At 36.1% G+C, this 25,030-nt stretch overlaps 1 protein-coding gene across 11 annotated transcripts in view; it reads right to left on the bottom strand.

Moving 5' to 3' along the window:
- The window catches only part of JAKMIP1 (janus kinase and microtubule interacting protein 1), a 138,615-nt gene that overhangs the window by 69,400 nt on the left and 44,185 nt on the right, over positions 1 to 25,030 (bottom strand). For 10 of the 11 annotated variants that reach the window (XR_003992156.1, XM_030491409.1, XM_030491401.1 and 7 more), the window contains exons 1-3: positions 18,575 to 18,753; positions 10,238 to 10,512; positions 3,347 to 3,841 (exon numbers count right to left, since the gene is read on the bottom strand). Coding sequence is in view for 10 of the 11 variants with exons in the window: in XM_030491409.1 (XP_030347269.1) it covers positions 3,347 to 3,841; positions 10,238 to 10,366 (624 nt within the window). In the remaining variant the exon portion in view is untranslated. Of the gene's footprint in view, positions 1 to 3,346; positions 3,842 to 10,237; positions 10,513 to 18,574; positions 18,754 to 21,407; positions 21,606 to 25,030 lie in introns of those variants that run through there. The other variant, XM_030491400.1, reaches the window with a different exon arrangement.

The raw sequence follows: 25,030 nt of genomic DNA, 5'->3' as shown, positions 1-25,030 counted from the left end.
CTGGGGGTTTTGTTTGGTTGGTTGTGGTTTATGTTTTTTTGTTTATTTGTTTGTTTTGGTTTTGGGGTGGGTTTTTTTGAGGGGTTTGGGGGGGGTTGGTTTGTTTGGTTGATTGGTTTGTTTTTTTCTTTTTTTCTATTTGCTGGGTTTTAATGTTATTTCTGGTTTTAAGTATCTGAACCTGTATCAGCAGCATTTTCATCCTACATTGACAGAACAACACTGAGACTCAAGTACTCAAAAAATATTGGCTGAAAAAATTAATAGGTGTTTTTTCTTCCTTATCATATTCTCCAAGTGGTCTCTTTACTTTTAAGACCTGTTTCATTTGCCTTTCCAGTTTGTTACTTGCTATTTTACTTCCAGTTTCTTAGCTGCCAGCACATTGTGCCAATGCATACATACAGGAATATATTTTCCCTTTTTTTTTTTTTTTTTTTTTTTTTGAGGGAAGGATCCATTTCACAAGTATTTCTTAAATTAATGACAACATTTATATCACTGTTATGTTAAATCAATTACAGGAACTGCCAAATTCTGATATAAGCTCAAACTGCACAGAGAAAAAGTGTGTTATATTTTCTGCCAAATAGCTCTTTTACCTTTCCTTATTAGGCATTAGGATTTCCCTCATTCGGTCTCATTTCTATTAAGGCTTATTGGGTATTTTTCATGGCTCAATTAATAACTGTGAAGACAAACTCAAAATCGATTAATTATATTTCCAAAATACTGACGTGGACAATACAAGCACAGCTGCTTATGTACTTAATGTAATTGTATCCATATATTCATCGACAATGTGATTTTGCTTTTTTCCCCCTTTCTCACTACATTTTTTTTTTTTTTTTTGATGGTAAACCAAAACCATGCAAGTTTTTACTTAAATTAGTCATGGGTATTACCATCAATGGTAAAAATATGGATTTTGGGGGGTTTTAGCTGCAATGTCCATATGAAATATATTTGCAAAATTAACCTCTTTTATCTAAAATGCAAAATTAATCAGCAAAGAAGTCCAACAAGACAATCAGACACTGCATCCTGAATTACGTTATCTGAATTTGAATCACAGTATGGCCAGCCCATTTAGTCTTTTAATACTAAAGATGTTGATTTCTTAATAGCACCATGAAAGACAACGCACATACAAAAAAGCACATTAATTGAAGCTCAGTTAGTTACAGAACTGCGCTAATATTAATAACACTGCCTGCCACATCCTTGCCATTTCTTCCCACAAGGGTAGGAATAAATCAACCGAGTACCCCAAATCCGCAGCTGATACAGTTAATCTGAAATTCAAGGCAAGCATCCCTTGCACTAATGAAAAGGGGGGGGGGGAGGAGGAGGGAGGGATATATCCTGATGATCTGGTTCTATAATCCCACTTGCTCTCCCAGAGGAAGAGAGCAGCATCTAGGAACCCTGCAGTATTTTTTACCTCACTCCAGATTTAAGGAGTGCCCTATGCAATAACCATCTAAATTGCTATGAATTCCTAGAAGAAACACTTCTGCCTCATAAAAACAACCCACAAAATTTAATGAAAAAAATGAAACTCATTATACAAAAGGAGTTGAGGCACTACAAGGCAATGCCAGGCTCCTGATACTTTCCCCCTGTACTTCATTATCAAGGGGGGAGATATGAACATTTCCAGTGAAAGCCCAGGAGACTGATGCTAGGCCTCCTCCAGTGCTTGGAATAGGAAACAAGTCATCTACACGCCCTCCTCATACAGTCACCGTTTTAGATACACTGAGTAACAGAGGCCCAGTAAGGCTCCAACTAAAATTCTGAATGACTTGACGGGATTTTTTTGTGTGGACAGAAAACGCTGAGTGCCTGCCTTCATCGCCATCACCCTGCAGCAGGCTGAAAGATTACACTATTGAAAGAGTTTTAAGCACTTTCTTTACAATACACTCAATGACATGGTATAGGTATGTTTACTGGGGCAGTCTGGGATGACAGAATTTGGGATGCCTCACCTCACTGTTTCATGATGAGGTAACCTTCTTTGAGAAGGTTAAATTTATTTAGACACAGTTCTCTAGAAAAAACACACTCCACCATGTAGCAACTTCCTTTCCTCTATAACACTTTCTAAAATTGCCTGTATTTCACTGTCACGATTTGAAAATTCTACATTTATAATATGGAACAAAATATGAAAGAAACTATGCTTACACAGAAACCTCATGCTGTCAATCTTTATACTGGTCTTTAATCAAGGAAATGATACCCCTGAGACTTGATCAATGTCCAATTTATTTAAAGCATAAATATTAACTGCATTAAAAGCTTTCATTTTCTGTCTCAGACAGAAAATCATCACAATTAAACAGATACTACACATATTGCCCTTACCATCATTCTTCCTAAGGAATATAAGAAATAAGAGGACATACCTGTGTAGACATCAACTGATAAAACATTTTTCTTAAGAAAACTGCTGTTTCATTCCATTTAAAGTCTGTACTTCTCAATATATAATAAATATTATGCTTATTATAATTTTAGAGTTTATTTGCATAGATATTGCACTGTTAGTTTAGGCAGATTAATCGTCATATATATAAATATATATGGAAAATATCACAGTACCAAACAGAAGCGCTATTTGATGATGATGAACTCTCTAAATGTACTACGGTGTACAGCCTGTCTGTGCTTCTCTACGTTTTACAAAGTTGAATAATTTGAAATATTTGGGGGATGCACTGTCAGGAAATATGGCCTCGTTTTCAACTTTATACAAACAGCATAGTCTGCCATCTGTGCTGAAATTCTAGGGTGTATGAAGCATGAAAAAGGCCTCCTGCCCCATGTCTTAACTTTTCTGCTGCAATATAAAAAACACAGACTTTTTTTTAAATAAAAAAGGGCAACAATGCTTAAAATCAAATGACCTGAATAATGATGCAGAAAAAGACATTGTCTTGTTTCAGCACAATTGGTTCCTCCAATACAAATATAAAAGGTCTCTAAAAAGTTAATTTTGCCATCTCACAATGCTGCTCTTGCATTTCCAAATGAGGAGTGCCTGACCATTTTGGTCAACAGGATTCTGTAAGGAAATTTGATGAGCAAGTAGGAAAGGGAAAGTCTGTTTTCCATATGGTGGGACATAAAGCTGTGGATGGGGTTGGGCTAGCCATGGAGCCAAGGTTCATCTTTGCTGTAAGGAGGAGAAAGTAGCAGAAATAGTGGCCTGTCATAGCAACCAGTAGTGGTGAAGCATGTCACTGCAAAAGAGTGGTTTGATATTTATGGGTACATACAGCAATACGCTAATACCTGCCATAAACTGAAATAAGCACAGATTACTTAATGAACTTACCAGCCTGCGGATCTCTCTCTCACATTCCCGCTTTATTCTATTAATCTCATCCTGATGGGACTGATAAGCCATGCGCAGGTCAGCAGCCTTCATTTTATCTGCCTGCATAATGTTGTTCAAAGCTTCTTCAAGCTGCTTTTTGCCAGATTTCAGCTCCAAGATCTCCTGTTGCAACTTCAGCCGCTCACCATCAAACGCCTTGCGAGCCTCCTCCTTTGCTTCACTCAGCAGTGCTGTCTTCACTTTGTCAGCTGCCCCGTCCCGCAGGACATTGACTGTCGACTGCAAACGCTGAATTTCACCATCTTTGATTTTCACCATCCTCGCTACCTCCTGCTCATGCTGCCGGATCAGTAGCTCTCTGACGCTCTGAAGTTCCTTCATCTTCTCCTCATGGAGCTTGGCTTTCAGTTCAGAAACATAGGCAGTGTGTTTGTGCTGCTCCTGCTCCCTTTCTTGCTTGACCTCTTGGATTTTCTCTCTCAGTTTACCCACCTGGAACGTCAATGTAAAATATTGATTAGCAAGTGCTACCACACTTTTAAAAGTCACCAAGGGAGCTTTTCCTAAAACATTAAAATTCATCCGGAGTATTCAAAAATAAAGACTGTATACCAGACACCTCTCTCTCCAGTAAACAACTGGAAGAGGGAGAGAAAAAGAAAAAATAAGAAGGGCTTGCTTCTCTATTAGAGTATACCAGAAAGGCTATAATGTATTTCATCATGCATAGTGTAACATCTTTCTACTATCCCTATCCCAGTGACTGCCAAAACATGGGTTCTATACATGTACTTCTCATCTAAAGCAAAGTCAGAGGCAGAGATTTCAAAGACTTGTGTTTTAACCGTCAGCAGCAACACAAACATACATGCCAAACAGTGCTTCATGGAGGCTGGATGTTAGTCACCATCACAGTATTCTTCAGAATGCTTGCATCTACGCTATACAAAGCTGGATCTGTAGTCATACAATGCATTTAAATTTATGCTAAACTAAGACAGATTTGCAACTTGCCTCAAATTAGTGCGGAAAGGATGGGAGATCTCTGTTAATATTCAGACTATCATTTACTATGAGGGTATAATTAAAACAAATTATTTTGCATGGTCCTGAATTCTACAGTCAAAACAAAAGTGTTAATTCAAAGCAATACTACTAGTACAAGAAAGACCCAGAAATGATTATTTTCTTTATTAAAAGCAAGTTGGATCTAAGCAGGCACTTATGTGTGTTTAGGAAGAATGGGATGTCTTAATTCAAAAGCCCCAAATATAACTCATGCAATGAATCCAAGATTACTACTTAAATTAAAAGTGACCGTACAAGGAGACCAACATGTTACTCATTAAACCCACAGCACCAACAATTGGATTTCCAGAGTCTGAACTTCCACCTGAAATATTCAGACAGCTGGGACAGCAGACTTTCCCTGTGTAGAAGGTGTTACAATCCTGTTATTTTCAACAGTAACTTTGAGAATTAACCAATTCAAACTTACCCTAGATTTTAAAAAATGAAAGAAAATGAAAGCAGAAAGGAAATAGGCTGGAGCAGGAGAGGGAGGAAAGGTATCTATACTTGCATGAAAGTAATCTGTGGACCAAACACCAGTTGGGAGAGCACTGTAATTACAGCTGTGGAAAAGGTAACAGCTCTAAATCCTCTAAAAAAGCAAAAAAGGTAAAAGGTCTCCCATCCTTTCCAACATCAACAGAAGCAGATTTTATTGCACAGGTACTGTTACCCTATTCTAGGATGATTCAGATAACAGATCTTTATGAAGAAAGACAGATTTATTTATTTTTACCAAAAATGGTAAGTCTGGCTATTGGATATTATCTGCAGGAGTTATCTATGTGTTATTTATTCTGGTGGGATGACATATAGTTCTAAGCCTATCACGCATAGCACTAATTTTCCTTGCTTGCATTAGGGTTCCCAATTCCATATGAGAATCTAAGATTCTCCCACTTCTGCCCGTAGCATGGGGGTTGGACTAGATGATCTTTAAAGGTCCCTTCCAACCCAAACCATTCTATGATGCTATAACAAAGCTAAGCCACTTACCTATTTATTATCACCAGTGGATAAGTGGATTTGCAAATGAAAGAACACTCATTATTTGCTTAAATCTATTCATTATTTCCTTACTTATGAGTGAAGAAAATCAAAATAAAACTGAGCAATGAAACCTAGTAACGATACACAGGACAACACACTGTATAATAGCATATATAACCAAGGTTAATATAGCTCCAGAACTACAATAATTTAAAATTAGTAATATTGTACATAAAGCATGCAACTGAAAGTCAGTTTTGAATACAACACATTAATGAACGTGACTTCCTAAAAGGATTTTTAATACACAAGAAACGGATTCTGAAATATTGGAGAAGTACTCGCTCATTTTCATCTTTCACTGAATTGAGGGAAGTCAACATCTATATGAATTGTTGCTGTCTGTGAGAATACATATTAAACCACTCTGAGTAATAGAACATTATCATATATCACTAGTCATTTTACTTAAAAAGCTTCAGCAACAGCAAGGTAAACAAGAAAAATAAGAACCCTTCTAAAACCTCTGGATTTTCACACTGCATCTTAAATACCTATCATCACTCCTCATGACCCAGTAGAAGAGATGCATACTAATTCTCAAGCTCTTTAAAATCTTTTCTTGTTACTGCTTCTTGTCAGAGAAGATGGGAAGTTAGATCTGTCTCTTGGGTCTTTCCCGAAAGCGATAAGCTGTCCATACCGCATTCCCTCCATCCCTCTTTCCTGCACACTCTGCAGATCTGTACACGTCTGGCTTCCAGAGCAACTGAATGAATGAAAATAGTAGCGTGGCATTTTCCCATATGCCTAAGTCTCAGTTTCAAAATTAATTTAAAGCAATTTGCCTTTTTTTAATTTTTGATGGTTTTTTATTTTATTTTTTATTTTATTTTAATGAACAAAGCAGTTCTGTTCATAGGCAGAACATGGAGCATAACCAAAAAATTAAGTCAATAGGGAAACAAAGTCAGGCAGGATATCAGGGCACCAATAAAACAAGTATTTTCTGCCTTTCTAAATTAAATCTTTAATAATCTCTGCACACTGATACAAAATTTTTGCCAAAGCAGAAGCTAGTTTCTTGGGGAAATAATGCCCAAAGTCATTGCTTCTTCTCTTTCCTATGTCTGAACAATGCCTGAAAGAAGGATTTTCTTTAAAACAATATGATTATATTATCATAGGATATTTGCACTCCAGATGTGGCCTCACTAGTGCTGAGCAGAGTGGAAGGATCACCTCTCTTCACCTGCTGCCAACACTATTCCTAATACTTCTTTGTTGATTCTTCCAAATTAATGATAATCATTGCTTAATATCTGTATATTGATGTCTCACACCTCCCCAGTATCTATTTTACCAGGGTTAGAAATTGCATTATCATGTCTAGCATATTCACTCATTTAATTCTGAATTCTGACTGAAGTAACAGTGCCACATTCTTACTACCTTTATAACTTACTGTCCAATGTTTGACAGATGTCTAAAACACTCTTGTTTTAGTGAATTTTTTTCAAGTGTTGAGAATTTACATTTATATGTCAAGTGTAGAGAACAGCTGAATTCAAATGCCCTTCAACTGTTTTCAGGAAACAACCTGCCCAAAGGGATGTGCTTCCTTGTAATTCCAGTCAGTAGAGGAAGGAGTAATTATACATAGTTTTACCAATACTTCATCCATTTCAATCCATACTCCAAGAAGATTACCATATTTCATTCCCAATTACAACACCCTAGTGCCTTCTTGCTATTCAGCACACTCCTTACAGTTCAGTAAGTTAACCAGCTCCTTTCTTATTCCATACACAGCAGGTAGGAATAACATTCATTTATATATATATATTCAGTATGTCTGGATTCTCAAATCAACAGCTGTATCTAGACTTCTTCCATACATACTGGCCATAACTCTTTGCAATATGACTTTTTTAATCCCCAGTAAATAAAGCTGGTTTGACAGTATGACAGTAGGCTGTATCACTTTAATTTCACATATTGAAAACAGATTTTTTTTTTTTTTTTTCAACCTACAAGGAATCACTCTTACACACAGATTCAACATCTGACATCAAAGCTCAAAAAAACCAAAGAAATCTAGGAAAAACATGAGGACTTACAAAACCAGTATAAAATCATGAGGTGATACAGTCGCAACTGAGTTGAAACTTCTCATTTATCTTTTCTAGACGTGTTCTGATCTCAACTCTATAAGTGTACAGCCACAAGCAGAATATGGATATTTAAAAGCAACAGCAGAAGTTGGTGAAGATGGAGTAATTGTCACAGCAAACACTGTAACACACTGCTATCAAGAATGAAATATTATCCGAAGTACTGAAAGACTACCTTCTAATGTTTGCTAATCATCTCAGAAGGAATAGGTACTTTGTAATACTTCCTCCTAAACATTTGTGGATGTCAGCATAGGCATTTATAAAACCACTGAGCTGATATACATTTTCTTGACTCTGATTGCCAAGACCATGCTCATTCACTGAACTTCTTGTGCTTGCTGCACTGGACTTAAGAGTTCAGTTAGAGTGATTCCTGCCTCCATTCATGTTAAAATAAGTATAATTTTTGTGCTTTGATCAACTTTTTTTGTTATTTGATGCCCAAGTTTTGGATGTCTTCCAACCAAACATTTCCAGTAGCAGACAAGGCAGTGCATGAGCCTGTGTTCAGTTCATGCATTTCCTTCTTCAGACTCTGCATAGGTGGCAGCGAACCTATAATCCCAGGAAGACATGCTATCTATCAACAGGCTGCCCAAACCTGTCAAACAAGTGCTCCCGAAACAAGAGACAGTACAAGAGAACCAAGGCAGGGCCATAACTTTTGCTTCGACCCTTAGGCAACATAAATGAATCCAGCAGCTCGTAAGTCAGAGGCGCAAAACACCACCAGCAAGATCCACAATGATGCATATTCAAAGAACTGCAAACATCAATTTTGTACCACGTACTGAATAAGCGTGGAAGAGCACAATTTTACAGGAGAAGTTTCTTGAAATGGCTCAACAACAAATGAAACAAAATGAACTGGGAAAATATGCACAAAGTTTCAGATGTCTCCTGGGTAAATTTTATGTCAGAGAAACAGGTATTTTGCAGGCAGAAGTATGTTAAGATTAATTTCCATTTGTTATGTCTCTCATCAATTAGAAGGTTCTTTCTCAGATAAATCATTAATATAGACATTTACGTGAGGGACAAAATAGTTTAGGAGAATTAAATTAAATGAATTGGCCCCACAGAGAGTTTGTTACCTTTCCTAATACAGTTATGTCCCACGGGCCACAGAGCTGTCTGTTTAGCAACTTTAATACGTTCTCTCTTACCTCTGTTCCAATAAAGCCATCTAATTTATCTAGAATTCTCTAGGCACAGTGTTTTTACTTTTCTGATACCAAATCGTAATTTCTGTTGGTTTTGTCACTGATTTTTAAGCTACAGTCTAAAGAGGAAAATCTCTATGGCTGTAATTTACTTATCTTGTCAGTCAAGGCAGCTATGCAACTACTGCACAGAGAGCAAGCTGTTGTCCTGATGGTGGGAAATAAAATAACATGGTTCAATTCTAGTTAAGCGATTTAAAGCAAACACCATAGCAAAGCTGTGTGAGAGGCTGCAGACCTCTTCCCCAAATTCTCCCAGAAAGGCACTCCAACATGCTGCAGAATTTACTACAGTTTGTACTGTATATTTAGTAGGATTTTAGAGCACTCTGGCTGTAATTTCCTCTTTCATATTCACCTACACATTACATACGTGAGCTCACTCATTTCTCTGCACGTATATGTACACAATACACAGATGTATCTCTTATAATAACCACAATACACCAGAAAATATGCAATTCGCAAACTGTAGAAAGATAAACAGGTAACCAAATGGAAACAACTCTTACCAGACTGGATATAGGTAAATAAGCAGACTAGTTATAGAAATTGTTCCTACAGCTGTTGTGGTCTTGTAGCTACACTTTATTCTTAGTTGAATCAGAATTAAACTCGATATATTACAAGGAAAGCATTAAGCTTGGAGGCATCTGAGGGCTAAACTCTTCTTTGGGTTCATGAAATCTTTTTGCAGATTTTTTTTAGAATCTGAGTAATTTAAACACTCAAAATTAATTCATTCTTCCATCCAAGCTATAAGGTAACTTTATAACTATATGCTCTTTAATGCAATTATAATTAAGATTATAATAAAATTCACATCTGTATTTCTACATAAAAAGTGACACAGAACAAAATAGAAATAAGACAAAATAAAGAAAAATATCTACTGAACATGCACTAGACAAATATTGATGGATCTGTTTGATTAACAATCGGATGCATCATTGAACATCTCAGAGCAATGGCGCACATAACCTCAGCAAAACAAATCAAGACACATACACAGATCATCTCCAGTTAATTTACACTTTCCATAAACTTTTAAAGTGACATGCTTTGAATATGGTACTGATGTTTGACTTTGAAGACACTTCTTTTTACAACATACAGTTTCTGGTGCTAAAATCAAATACAAAACTCCCTTGTTGCCTCTCAGTCACACTAAGATAATGCCATTTGTATTGCTGTGACTGCAAATTTTTATGACTGGGTGTTTGGGCATATTTGCTTCCTTTTGCATATTATTCAAAATAGTTGGCACCAATTTCAGTTCATCAGGGGTTCTTCTGATTTCAATTATTTGTCACAGTTTTCTTTTATGGCTAATGCATTTTAGTAGTGAATTAGTTTGAGATTCAAGCTCTGCTGGTTCTTAACAGTACTACTGTTAAGAAGAATTATCAGAAAATAAAGACAAATACCTTGCTTTTTTCTTGCTGGAATTCTATCTGGATGTTGGTTAGTTTAGTTCGTAGCTCCTCATTAGCAGCCTGAAGGGCTTCAGTCTCCATGTCGGACTTCTCTCCCTTGGCACGGCTTTTCTTTGACATAATTATTTTTGAAGTTTAAAATATTTCTTTTGCTCCACACTGAGCTACCAGCTACTGCCTTCTGCTTTCAGCATTGAAGAGCCATGTAGTATTCAACAAAATCTTTCACGCAAATCTCTGCCATCATAGGAGCAGTCTCTCATGCCCTGGAAGAAACAAAGCAATAGGAACAGAATTAGGCTATAACACTGAACAGAATCAAACATCAGACTTAACATCCGGTTTTAAAGCACACCAAACCTCCTTGTGGTATATACTATATTGTGTAGTGTACTAGACTTTGAAAGAAATAGATTAGAAAAGTTACACGATATTTCATCATATACTCTAAATCCTATCCACTGTAATCTGGTGTCCACAGAAATAAAACTCTTTGCAGTTATGATGAATATAGCACATATAAACAGAAATCATATCTTATTCAAGACCTGTGTGGACCATGCTCAGGATTTCCAAGAGACACAGGGACAACCATAAATTAACTGAGACTGGTGGTATTTCAGTGGGAATGGTTTATTTCCTGTAGTAAGAAGAAAGCACTTCTCACCTTATTGTATCAGTGATAATTAATAATTGTATTATTCATAATTATCACTGAGTCTCACAGCATCAGGATATATGGAAAAGGAATCACAAAAATGGAAAAACATTTTAAAATTACTTCTTTAAAAATCATACATATAAACTGCTTATGTTCAGGTTTGATGCTGTTTGAAATGCTCTAATCAAAACATGAAGGTGATTTAACTTCATTTTCATTCCCCAGCATGCCTCTAAGCTCAGAAAGTATTCAATTATTTAAATCAGCTTTATGTAATAAGGAGAACATCAATAGCAGACAAAGAACCCTAATTGCAATAATTAGGAGATCCCACACTTAGTTTGCTTTATAGGTAGTTATAGAAGCTTAATCTGCAGGTTTTTTTCCTCTCTGCTCTCCTCTACGAATAACCTGGTGCTCCACAAGAACAAACTGAGCAACACATGCAATCAATGCTGAATTAGTTTCCAAATTCTATGCTCATTTTAAATACCCACAATATTTTAAATCTACATAATTTTCGTCATTGAATTGCCAACAAAGCAGATGCGTTCCTACTTTAACACTGAACTACATTCCTGAAGAATAATATTTCCAAGAAAATTGCTATCAAATTGCCATCAAACAGTAAGTTGTTCTTTAAAACCTACTCCTCCCTGGGAGTTATTTTAGAAATTGTATTAGAACGAAAATCACATGCATTCTTAACACATACTTTCTAAAGGGTTAAGAACTAATACCTCACATGTGCACAAACACCACTTGATGACTGCAACTAAATACATTTTATATGTATTTTATAGAGTATATATGGAGAGAGTATATAAATACTTTTGTATCTATTAATACAGTTTTATTCTCCTATTTGAGGACTGGTAAATGGAAACCAAGGAGTTAAATATCTTGCTCAAAATGGCAAGTCTAAACAGACAAAAAGTGAACAGAACTCAGGACATCAAATCCAAGTCTCTGACAACATTCCCATTGAATTCTTTCATTCACAAAAAGCACATGAAAGAAGACCAGCTATGCCAATTATTTGCTAGAGAAACTTAACTGAAATAATTGTTTTCCTTTATAATATCAGATGTCTTTCCTGTGAAACATAATAATCGATTTATCCTATGCAATAAAATCTAATCTGTTCCTTAAATTCACTCTATTGAGCATTTTTAATACATAATTTATGAAAAAATATGAAAGTTAATTAGATTTTATTTATTTCCTTTACAAAACAATTAAACAATGGTTTTGCTTGTGTGATTTTACACGATTGTTCATTCAAGAACAAATAAATCATCAATATTCTTATAGTAACTTGGAACAAAGTACCCTTCAGTGAGCAGAAGAAACGTCAGGAATTATTGTTCTTAATAACGGAATTTCATGCTATTAATCTGAGGAGTTTCTCTGATGCTAAAGACTAAAACTAATGAATACTTAATCAGTATATTTCATCCAAAATCCATAACTGTATGGATAACTTCAATTCAAAATCAGTTGCTATTTCAAATTGCTGGTCAATGTCTAAAGAAAATCTAAAATAATATAGATGCACAAATCCGATCTATAATAACTCCACTGCATTTACAGTTGTGGAAGGGGAAATGAACCGCTCCTTATCTCAAAGGCCATCTGGGGTATTCAGAATCTATGGCAGAATTATTCCTGAAACCCTTGCTAAAACAAAATTCCAGATACAGTCAGATTATATATGATTTAATTCAGTACATGATTAACTTAATTAAGGAAAACAAAAGCCATCCCTTACTGGCCTGGCTACATGAATTTTAACCTCATTATATCCCCTCCTGCCCCCATCTCAATTACAGTGTGGAATAAAGAACATTTTGCTTCTACATCAATAAAATGAGAAAGTGGGGTAACTGTGTTTTATGTGGATACACATGACATCAAGAGACATAAAAAGAGACTTCAGATGTGGAGTGTTTTGAAATTACCATGCATATTTTGCTCAGTAACAATAATCTCTCCTTACCATACCATGTTCTCAAACATATTATGAAGATACTATACCATTCCTTACGAATATCTAAGCTTACATTTATGCACTTCATAAATATGAACTGACTCTGAACTCCCGGTCATGCATTAACTCTCAGTGACTGTAGAGTTCATATGCTATCACAAAGCCACCATCACTCAAAGCCTTCAATATAGGTCCAGCAATCAGGTATCAGAATCATGCTGTTGTCCACCTTCAAAAATGTCAGGTTCTAAATATAATATGCATTATTTAAAGCTGTTTAAATTACATTTAGCACTTAACAGCCTTAAAAAATAAAGGCTTCAGCACCATTCTTTGAAGTACTCTTTAGAATTAAAAGCTTAGATACAGGACCAGGAGAAAATCATCCTCTTCTCTCATAGGCACTAAGAAAAAAAGAAAAAAAGAAAAAAGGCAAAACAAAAAATATCAAAAAAGAGAAAAATAAAAACCAAAGCAACCCATTAAACTTACTGGTGAGCATAGAAACATTTCCATTTTTACTCTTCCCTAGATACATCTTCCAGCCTACCTATTTCAAAAGCAGGAACTATGGCAACACAAAGCCTCTCTATACACTAAGATAGGCACAAGGCCCAGACACACAAGGCCTGAGTAGAAGAGCATGCATCTCGATTCCCAAATGAAAGATCAGATCCAGTGAGGGCCTGGATTCCCTTCTAGTTGACTACCCACGTTTACAGTTTGGATAAAGGTTGGGATAAGAAAAAACCCAAAGAAAACAAAACAAACAAAATAACAACACAAAATAAACCAAAATAAACAAAATAAACCAACCAAACAAAATAAAACCAACAAAACAAGCTGTAAACACAGTGGGAAAAAGGAGGAAAAAATGTTCTACTCTGACAAAATTTTACTTTACTAGCTCAGAAGCTAAAACCAACAACCTATTTATTAACTCACCATGTGTCAGTTGAGAGGCAAGTTCATGAAGCCACCCCAATACAGTCGCACAATCTCTCCAAGAATAAAAATAACCACTTGCAGTGTGAGTTCTACGCACTTACTGCAAACCTTAAGATCGTTTGGGTATATTTTATACTTAAAGAAGACAGGAAGGATTAATGGTTTATGAATGACAAGTCACCTTTTCAGCAGTCTCTGGAAGATACCAAGTGTCTCACTTTACTTAATAGGTGCAGGGGCACTTGTAATTCAAGAAAAAGAACAACAAAAATAGGCTTGTCTGGATTTGAATGAACTATTCAGCAGTTTGAGTGACTGGTGTGCAAGAGATCAAAATATTGAACATGATTATTACATAAGTATTACACCATTATTACGCCATTTATGCTAAACATTTGGGGAAATCAATTAATTTCTTAAGGTACCTAGAAAAACAATCAGCTGAACATTTTTCCAATCATAACTTCCAATTTCTCTTCTATTAGCTTTACAGATTTAAAGAATATCACTACCTCAATCTCTTCAAGGCCTAGAATTTAGTCATGAATTGCTATATGGTGCTTCTAGATACTAAATATCAACAAAATGTAACAGTAAAAACAGAAAAATTACTGCAAAAATGTGAAAGCATCAAAGATTTTTGATTACTTCAGAGTAAAAAAAGAAGCAATTTAATATTTTCTGTTGAAAAATAACTCAATTTAAAGAAATTCAAGTCTTTAAACACAATTTTGTACTGAAAACACAAAAATAAGTGGAGGGTTATATCTTTAGGGAGTAAGTCTTACAGTAATAAACAGTAATCAACAGGAATAGTAAGTACACCCATAAACTCTAGTAATAAATATGGAGAAAATAACATGGTAACAAGAAAAATTGACTAAGTGGTGTCATCCAAAACTCAGCATTCCAGTCTTGATTCAGACTTGAACAACATTATTCAGCTTCCACATGATTTTTGGAAAGTGAAGTTATAAATGAGTCACCTCAGCTGAAACACCAAGCAAAAACACAGGTACGGGGGGGAAAAAACCCACTAAATCTAAACCTCCACATCAGTAATGTCATTTTACTTCAGCCTTTCTCTTATAATAGTGCACAGCCTTCTATGGGCTACCCATAACCCTTACTATACTTGTGAACATGTGATGTCAGTGCATTCTTAGTACAACACAATTCTGAATATTCAAGAAGTTTAAAATAAATTTTATTATCCTAGCACCTGACAGTAGTAAATGCAGTGGACACCAGTATAATGTTAACTTCAGAAGTAACTGCCAGTTCACCTATGTTATAGTTCAAAAAACCAACAATAATCAACCAGTGACCGTATGGGAATGACAATGTTCAATGTTCATAGCTCCCAGCGCCTAAGGAACATTTCTCACAAGGTTCAGATGACCTACATTTCCTGCTTCAATTCTCAGTTCTACGTAATAAAACATGGCTGAATAGATAAAAGCAAAAGTATCTCTACAGGATGTAAAATAATACTATTCCCAGCAATTTAAAAAACCAACCAAACAAAAAAACCCAAAACACAACTAGTTAGCAGAATAGTTTTCTAGGTATATTGCAGACTAGTTGCCTTTTAGATACTTATTCATAAGATACCTACAGAGACAGATCTATTTCTAAAACAGCAGAGCTTTTGAGGGTTATTTTAAATCCTATCCCATGTAGGGAAATGCAGTTTCCTCACACTAGAACACTTTTGTAAGTGCCACTTATCAATTTTTTTATTTATTTTTTGATAAAAACAAAACCATCTTTATTGTTAAGTAACACCTCCACATTCATTTTTTGCAGACTCACAGCCTACAGTCCTGAGCAATTCTTGCTTTAACAACAACGTACGTATAGGTCCAAACTGTTTGGAAAGCAATCACCAAGAAACTCTAAGCATTTTTCATTGTTGCTTTGCCAAAAGAGCTCATCATGACGTAACCCTGCTAAGCCACAATGAACAGAAGTAACTTCTTTGCTTGGTAGAGATTCCAGTGTAGCATGAGTTAAGCTTTTATAACACCTCACTCAGAAGTTTCCATAGCAGGTGATACCCTGCGGATGAGCACAGTATTTGTAAGGCAGTTAGCTCTTCTGTCAAGGATAATAATGGTTTCCATTATTTTTTTCAACGCCACCTCAGGACAGGCGATCTGCTGAGATTTTATGAGTCCACAGTCTTTCAGGAAATTCCCACTGCCCCAGGAATGAGTACACGTTTTAATACCCCATCACAAATCACTGCCTTTTATGGGCAACACATGGGCTAAGGCTTCATGGATTTTGGTTCCATCTACAGTTCTGTCACAGATTCCTTGTATAACCTTGAACGAATCACTCAATCTCTCAGTAAAACAGATATTACACTCGCTTACCCCAGAAAGACGTTCTGAGGACAGCTTTAAAATATAAAAGACTGAACAGGGTTATGAGAAACGAGGTTTATGAGAACCTAGGAAGAGTTTACAATTGTTAGTTGGCAGGAATCATCAAAATCAGTATCTCAAAAAACCACAATCGCGTCACAAGACCTGTTAACTTTCCTCATAACTTTCCTCAGTGCTCTGATAATCAGCCAGCTAACATTGGCATTTCAAGTATTGATATTTGAGTGAACGGCCATTGGGGTGAACAGAGTTTAAGTCACTCTGGTGACTGGTTGATACAACTGTATCACCTGGGATAAAACGTTTAAACTGGATATTTCAGCCAGAAAATAGCATCTTTCCTTGCTCAACATTCTAAAAAGGAGCAGTGCAGCAGCTTGAAACAGCAGCCAGTAAAATGCACAGCTAGATACTCATACAGCAAGAGCCTGGAGACAAGCTTTCATTTATTTCTCAGCTTAAACAGTACAGAGACAAGCACAACAAAGCACAAGAAAAGCACAGAGAAGAACCCTTGTGAACTAAAGACTTTCTTTGTGCAACCATCCTCCAATATCCACAAACTGAAAATGCTTCACCGTCGTGAGAAGGCTACCAATAAAATAACCTTCTGCTATCTGCCAGCAAATCCGATTCTAACTGTGCCAGGCATGTTGGAAAGGTTGTTGGCAAGTTGGCCACTAGAAGTACAAATGTGCTTTCTGAAGACGCTTAGAGCTGAAAGTGGTGAAGACTTGCAAAAAATACTTTTATCCAGATATATGTATCAAAATCATAATTTTAAGGATAGTATTCCTCAGAATGTTAATTTAAAAAAAAAAAGGGACAAATTCAGCTTAAAAAGAGAGAATCATGCAATTAGATATAAATACAAAACTCCAGAATTACTCTGTGACAAATCACTATAGACTGTTTGTTAGTTTGGACACAGTCTCTAAACAGTTGCTCAATATCTAAAAGTGATTCAGGTAAAGTGAATCACAGACATTCAATCTGTGAAATAATTTTTAGAGTTCAGAGCTGACAAAATGTATTTCTTCAAGACCAATATACTCACAGAAAGTGAATAAAACAGAATTTAGGGGAATACCTGAAACTGACACCATCTAGTACCCTATGCTAATACTTTATCTTCAAATAAACATCTCTGATGAACAAGTAATTTTTCAACACCAATCAAAACTCTGTTGGTCAATTCTGCAGTCGTAAATTATATTTATGCTGCTCAACTCCATCCAGACCCAAAAGAGCGCATTCACTGCGAAGGGTTTTTTTTTCTTCATTGCAGTGTGTTGTATTTGCTAACTAGAAAATACTCGGTTTTATTCAATTCAGTTTCTGTACTCGTACATATGATCCTATGAGACATTAATTCTTTCCCGTATTTTGTCTTCCTCATTTCTGCTTCCTGCTATAACCGACACACATAAGAGCTAGGTAATGTTGATAAATGCATTCTACTAAAGATGTTCACATCTGAAGTAACTTTTCAAACAAATTTGAGGAAGAGTTTCTAGCTTGTGTTAAAATATAGTTTCTGACACAAACACAGAATACAGTCCACACCAAATAAAAGTGATCTCAGCGGGAAGATGGAAGTGTTTCAGTATGTAATACTTTTCAGGCACATTGACTCCAAATTTTATGTAAGATATAGGATGTGCAAAAAGATGACACAAGGCAGAAAAGGACCAGAAAGGTCTCCATAAATTAAACAAAAGTCTGATAGAAAGCAGTTTCCTCAAAATAATATATTATGCCACCCTAGAGTACTTGATTGCAGAACTGCAGTACTGACCATCAACCAGAAATAGTTTATTCTTTTGCAAGCTGGTTATGATACTGAAACATATAAAGGCAAATTTTAAAATATGTTTTTGTTTAAAACTACTTGTAATATGAAGAATTTCATAATATACTGAATATAAATATGTATAAATATAGTATGTACGTGCACAGGATGAATTTCCTTCACAAGGGATAAGTTTCGGGTGTTGAGACAATTAGTGTCTTTCAAAAATATTCTCCTGGAAATCAACATTTACACAATGCTATGCATAAAACATGCCTTGTCCCCCCTAATATATTGCCATAATCAAATCACATTATCAAAGCTATTTAATATTCACAACATATCATTCAGAATTATTGAAATTACAAATTAATTGAATGGAAGAGCAGAATAAAAACAAACAAAAAGCTAGAAAGACAACCATAACCCTGAGAGAGACTACTTATCAAGAAAAAGCACCAGGTATTACAAGGATGGCATATCCTAAAGAATTGTCAAAACTGCCAACTTCACGGTCTCTCACAACTACTTATTGAATGCATACTATGTAGATTATAGCTTTCTCAAGGTTCATACCTTCTTTTCCCATTCATACTCATTTATGAATATACATGGAGCTTCATAATAGACTGAAGATCTTTTATGCTCAATATTAGACAGTAAGTCATATATATGAGAGGTGTCATAAAAGTTTGCTTAGTTTTAACACCTCTTGCAAAACACAGAGGAGTACTTCTAGATGACTAAAAGTGAAACATTACTTACCTTATCTCAACACAACCATTACCAGTCACAGACTTATCTAATGGTAAAATATGTGTGGGAATTGCGCCAGCAGCTCTATAGCTATCAGCTACCCAAACATACTACCTTGTTATATTTTCAAGTACTGAAACAATTCGGACACAAGTTTGTTATAGTGCTTGTTTTGCATGTCTGAAGAGCAACGGATCTGTAATCACACAGCAGGGACCATAAATAATCTTTGTATAGAGGATTAGTCAGTACAGATGGATTGTTCAAAGGAAGTTAAGAAAAAAAAAAAAGGAAATATGAGGGTAATACCAAAGTTTGTCTAAATTTAGTTTCCATCAATTTAAAGAGAGAGAAAAATATTATTTTTGGCAAATTTCACCAGCAGTCAGCAAAACAAAGAAAGATATACATTTTAAAAAATGTGCCTGGTCCTATACCAAACACATTGCAGCAAACCTGATTTTTCAGAGAAGAGGCCAGTCTTTCTCTAAAGCTAAGTGCCTGCACAAAGCTGCACAGTATAACACCACTGATCCTGCACAAATACTTGAGTTTACACCATCATTCTGAGAACACAGTTTGAAGATTTCAGAAACAGTCTAGCCAAATAAATAAGACTTTAATATACAAATAAGATGACTAATCAAATAAGGTAAATAGGGACCAGACAGGGAGATTTTTTTTCCTGTAGCATTGGGCAAATGTGCATAAGCAACACAGAGGATGAAATTCCTCTGCTCAAATTTTCATAAGCTAGTTCCAAGCAATAGAAAGCCTCCTTATAGATAATTTGCACATGATAAAATCACTTTCCAAAATACACTGGTTGTTGAAGACTCATGTTTTGAGTATTTCATTTTCATTATGCAGAGTCAGCAAAATAAAATATTAAGTCTAAAACAATTTGTTAATCTATGTTCAATTGTTTGGATGTACAGGTACACAACAAACTGAAGGACAACTGGGGGAGGGGAGATAAATCTTTAAATAGCATTCTTTTGAGATTTAAAAATAAAAAGACATTCCCCTTAGCAGAAAGCCAAGTTATAACAGTCAACAGCATCATCTACTTTCTGTTATTATTAAACAGATATGAAGATGATTTTTTTATATACATCTATGACTGAAGTTCCTCATGAACTTACCATAAAGATTTATACCCAGTCAGAACTAAATCTTGAACTGCCCTTCCAATTACAGAAGAGAGAATTTAGGGTCACACTAGTTTATCTGTTGTCCCCAAAACAAATTTAGCTACCATAATGCTTCTCTATAGTAAAAGTTAATTCATGAACACCAAATCATTTCAGACATATTTTTTCACTCTTTATCTGTTGCTTTTATATTGACTTTACTACAATGAAATTCTCTAAAGCATTAAAATCAAAGGTACTAATGAACTATTAGCTGTATTTGAGTGTCATAGAAGACAAGCAAATACCATCCAGATGGGCCCTAATGCATGTTCTGTATCCTACAGTTTTTACTTTTTCCTTCTTTGCAAGATTTTCAGTAATGATAACACACTCTACAGCTGTCATTTCCCATAGCAGTCACCTTACTTAGGGTCATACTTCACCCTTCCAGTCAGAAGCGAAAAGTAAGTGAGTGTTCACAATGCACTGTACCAAATATAACAGCAAAGTTTGTGAGCAGCAGAGGCAACAATTTCAGTATGCGAACTGCAAAATATCCACCAGAAAATATTCCTGGGTTACTACAGTTCCTTTTCTTCCTGCATTACAGTTTTCTGACAAACTTCAGCTATATTCACAACATCTTTCTAGATAAAAATATCTTTTTTAGGGTCTAATGGCATTTTCCTGCAGTAAGGATGGTTACACAGAGTGGGGGTTGCCCAGTTCTCTAATATTTCTAATTCTGTAACTGTATCATCACTGCAGTTCCACTACCACAAGATGAAAAAGCCAGGAATTAGGCACTGTGTTCAACTGTCATCCTTACCATACTTCTTCAATAGGAGGAAACTGCTACTTTTCCCCATACAGCAGATGGTCCTTGAAGGAACCAAAACATTGTGGTGGGGTTTTATGCATAGTATATAGAGGTGCCTTCTAAGTACCCAGACATGGGCATACTATAAACACAAAATTCAACAGAAGGTTGGGAAAGTCTGTCAAAGCAGCTTAGTATCCAACTGTGACCAAAGCAATTAAGGTCTTTCTTCTTTATTGATGGTGACAGGTACAGCTAAAGTAAGACAGTGGTCAATTTAGCAAGCATATGATAAATATATGACACAGAGCAACAATTTGGACTGCACATTTTAGATGCAACGGGCACGGGGGAAATGCCTTACAAAATTAGTAAAGAAATATGAGTCAGAAAGTGTTCATGTAATCAAGAAATTTATTCACTGAACACAGAAATTCTCTATGTAAAGTGAAACAGATTCAAGCAAAGACAAAAACTTAGTACAAATACGGTTTATTTTACTGTCTGCAAAATCTGGTTGGGTTTAAAATCTATCTCAGTACAAAAAAAAAAAAAAAAAGCCTAACTTGAAGCATCAAATTATATTGTCTCTAACAAATTGATAACATCATTATTGTAGATGTATTCTCTTCCTACCCAACCAACACGGTGGCAACACACAGTACCTTTGTGCTCTTGTCCACAGGTTTCTGAGGCAGCTGAGTTTGGTTTTAACTTAAAGAGATGAAGACTGAGCAGCACAAGTAGCTAAGTCACTAGGTACGTTTGTACTGGGACTTTCCACACCACAACTCCTAGTCCTCTTGGCACATTCTCTTTTTCATCAGCAAGGAGGGATTTCTGAGCAATATTAGTGACATCATCTAAACAAAAGAAAAGAGATTTAATCCAATTCAGATTTAATTAACAGCTTTGATGGTAGCAATGCAATGAAGAAAATATTTACACAATGTAATAAAGTGCAGCAGAAGAAGATATCATGCAAAATTACAAATGTGGCATCTTGTTTCTATTAAGAACGCATATGCAGAGTCTAATTCATGGTCTCTTTTGTTAGATGGTTCATGAAAACAGGATGATAATTAGACTAAGTCAATCCAGACTGTTAACTCAGCGTTAAATAACACTACATTTGTATTCCATTTCAACACAAGTTACTTGGTTTTGAGCTACAGGCTTAAATTGTCACAGTGGCCATCTATAAGTTATAACAAATAGAATGGCCATTGCCATGGATCTTTATAAATACAAAAAACACACCCAAAAAACCAACCCCACCAATCAAAAAAAAGATGCACACAGCCTTGATTTTTTTTCACGTCACATTTCTTGATAGCATTTCAACATGTTTTGATCACAAGGGGAAACAACAGAAGCATTCAAATTTTTGTTGATATGCACTACATGTTAGTTTGATTGATATTTTCCATGCATAGAAAAATCTGTTTAGAGAAATGAAATTAGCTTTATGGAGATATCTTTATGGAAAATACCACTCTGAAAGCTTAATGACTAGAAGAAAGATAAGTTCCTTAATGAGTATCATCTACCTCTGTTGTCCTAGAGTCTCTAAACACCTATAACAGCACCTTTATTTACACTGTGGAGTATGAAAAAGAGAATAAAGTCTCCTCAGTAATAAATCTTCCCATAGCATGCCTTCTGTGTTAAAGTGTAAGTAAGTCAGTTATTGGGTAAATGTGATTCGGACAAGGTAAACAAATTTCAGCAATGTCTAGCACAACTCCCTACCTTTGGGGCAAGAGAGCTGGAAGCCAGAGAGGATACCGTATCTGAACAGCACCGTAAGATGATGGATACATTTGTTAGCATGTACATGGTTCAAGTCTTTGGAAAAAGCTGTATTTCACATACAACACACGAGGCTTGCGCCCAATGGTACCAGTCGCAAAAATGTAATTCCTAAATTATTTCTTTTGCTGGGAAGTATTGCACTCATTTCTAGTAGTGTGTTTAAGGTTACGGAGTCAATTCTGTTGTTACTGGCTTAAAAACTAAATCCTCAGGGAATAACTTACCAGCTTATTTGTTCAATAAAGACAGCCATCTAGGCAGTATTTAATGGAGAAAGAAAAAAATCAGCATACCTATTTCCTTAGGGCCAAATTCACTGCTGTGAGAGAATACTTTTGAAGAGGATGAAAGTACAGCTAGGGTCAGACCATAGCAGGAGATCAAAGTGCTAAAACAACTTAGTCAGCATCTTTAAGTAGCACAGAAGTTTGAAAAAGAGGAATTCAATTTATTTATATAGTAACAAACATCCTCAGGGAGAGAGGGAGGCCAAGAGCCCCTATTTTTTATGATGTCAGACATATCTGACTTCACCCTATTTTCATCACCCTTTTTGAGTTGCCCTATTCTTAAATATTCCAATATTGTTATTCCACATAAACCAAAATATTGTTGCTTTCTTCTGGCCTTCAGGAAGCAATCTGAAGGCATTTGAATAAAGGGGAAAGAGAAGGTTTTCCGATGTTAACATGTAAGTGTAGAAACATCTCAGAGAAAGCAAGAATTTACTTGTCAAAGACAAGTAAAGACAGGAATCAGGCCAGGAAGATGCGAACAAAACAGAACAATACTCACAAGACTCAAAAGAAAAAAGACAAAAAAAACCCCCAAAATTTCATATTCCAAAGTTATCCAGGTAAGTTTTCTACTTTTAAAAATGTAGTTAAGTTTTAGCAGATCTATTCATTCCTCAATATGAATTCCTCTAAAGGAGTTCTTAGATTCTAGAAACCTCATCATTAACAGTTGTATTTAAACTCTCTACCACATTTGGATTAAAAAGTGTCTTAAAAGTTTTGGCCAGATGGCCTCCCTATATTAAAAAAAAAAAAAAACCAAATAGTGTTTACAAAAGTTTTGAGAGAAGGATGAAACACAGATCCAGAACTAGACGAAACACCTAGATCTAGATAAAACATGGATCTAGATTGAAGCAAAGAAAGGTAGCCTGGGAGGAATACCAGAGAAATTGTCCAAGCTACTAGGGATCAGGTTAGGAAAGCTAAAGCCATGACAGAACTAAATCTGGACAGGAACATTAAAGTCAACAGGAAAAGCTTCTATATACACATTGTTGATAAAAGGAAGATTAGGGGAAATCTGTGGGCCTTCTTTGGAAAGAGAAGAGAGACCTAGGTACCCAGGAGATGGAGAAGGTAGAGGTACTCAATGACTTTTTTGTTCAGTCTTCACTGACAAGAGCTCCAGCCACACCATCCAAGCCACAGAACGTAAACGCAGGGACTGGGAGACAGAACTGCCTGCTGGGAGAAGATCAAGTTCGAGATCATCTGAGGAACCTGAAGATGCACAAGTCCATAGAACTGGATGAGATTCATCCACAGGTCCTAAGGGACGGGTGAAAGAAGCGGCGAAGCCACTGTCCATCATATTCTGAGAAGTCGTGGCAGTCTGGTGAAGTTTCCACTGACTGAAACAGGCAAAACCTAACGCCCATTTTTAAAAAAGGAAAATGGTAACACCTGGAGAAATACAGGCCAGTCAGTCTCACCTCTGTGCCCAGCAAGACCATAGAGCAGATCCTCCTGGAAACTGTGCTAAGGCACGTGGAAAATAAGGAAGTGATTGGTGACAGCCAAAATGGCTTCACTAAGAGCAAATCATGCCTGACAAATTTGTCAGCCTTCTATGACAGGGTGATAGTGTTGGTGGATAAGGAAAGAGCAACTGACATCATCTTCCTGGACTTGTGCAAGCACTTGACACTGTCCTGAACGACATCCTTGTCTCTAAACTAGAGACACATGAATTTGATGGATGGACGATGGACCAGTCGGTAGATAAGGAGTAGGCTTAATGGTTGCACTCAAAGAGTTACAGTCAATGGCTTGATGTCCAAGTGGAGACTTGTGACAAGTGGTGTTTTTCAGGTATTGGTATTGGGACCAGGGCCGTTTAACATCTTTGTTAGCGACATGGATAATGGGATTGAGTGCACCCTCAGCAAGGACATGTAGTCATAAGACAATGTGTAATGGCTTTAAACTGAAAGAGGGTAGGACTTAGGTTAGATATAAGGAAGAAACTCTTTACTGTAAGGGTAGCAAGACACTGGCACAGGTTGCCCAGAGATGTGGCGGATGCTCCATTCCTGGAAGTATTTAAGGCCAGGTTGAATGGGGCTTGGAGCAACCTGGTCTAGTGGAACTAGATGAACTTTAAGGTCCCTTCCAGCCCAAAGCGTCCTATGATTCTACGAATCTGCGATTTCAACTTGCAGTAGTAATAGCAT

This window comes from Strigops habroptila, chromosome 7 (genome assembly GCF_004027225.2).
Source record: "Strigops habroptila isolate Jane chromosome 7, bStrHab1.2.pri, whole genome shotgun sequence".
Lineage (NCBI taxonomy): Eukaryota > Metazoa > Chordata > Aves > Psittaciformes > Psittacidae > Strigops > Strigops habroptila.
The sequence above is the reverse complement of the archived record's forward strand: the minus strand, read 5'-3'. Positions and strand labels throughout refer to the sequence as shown.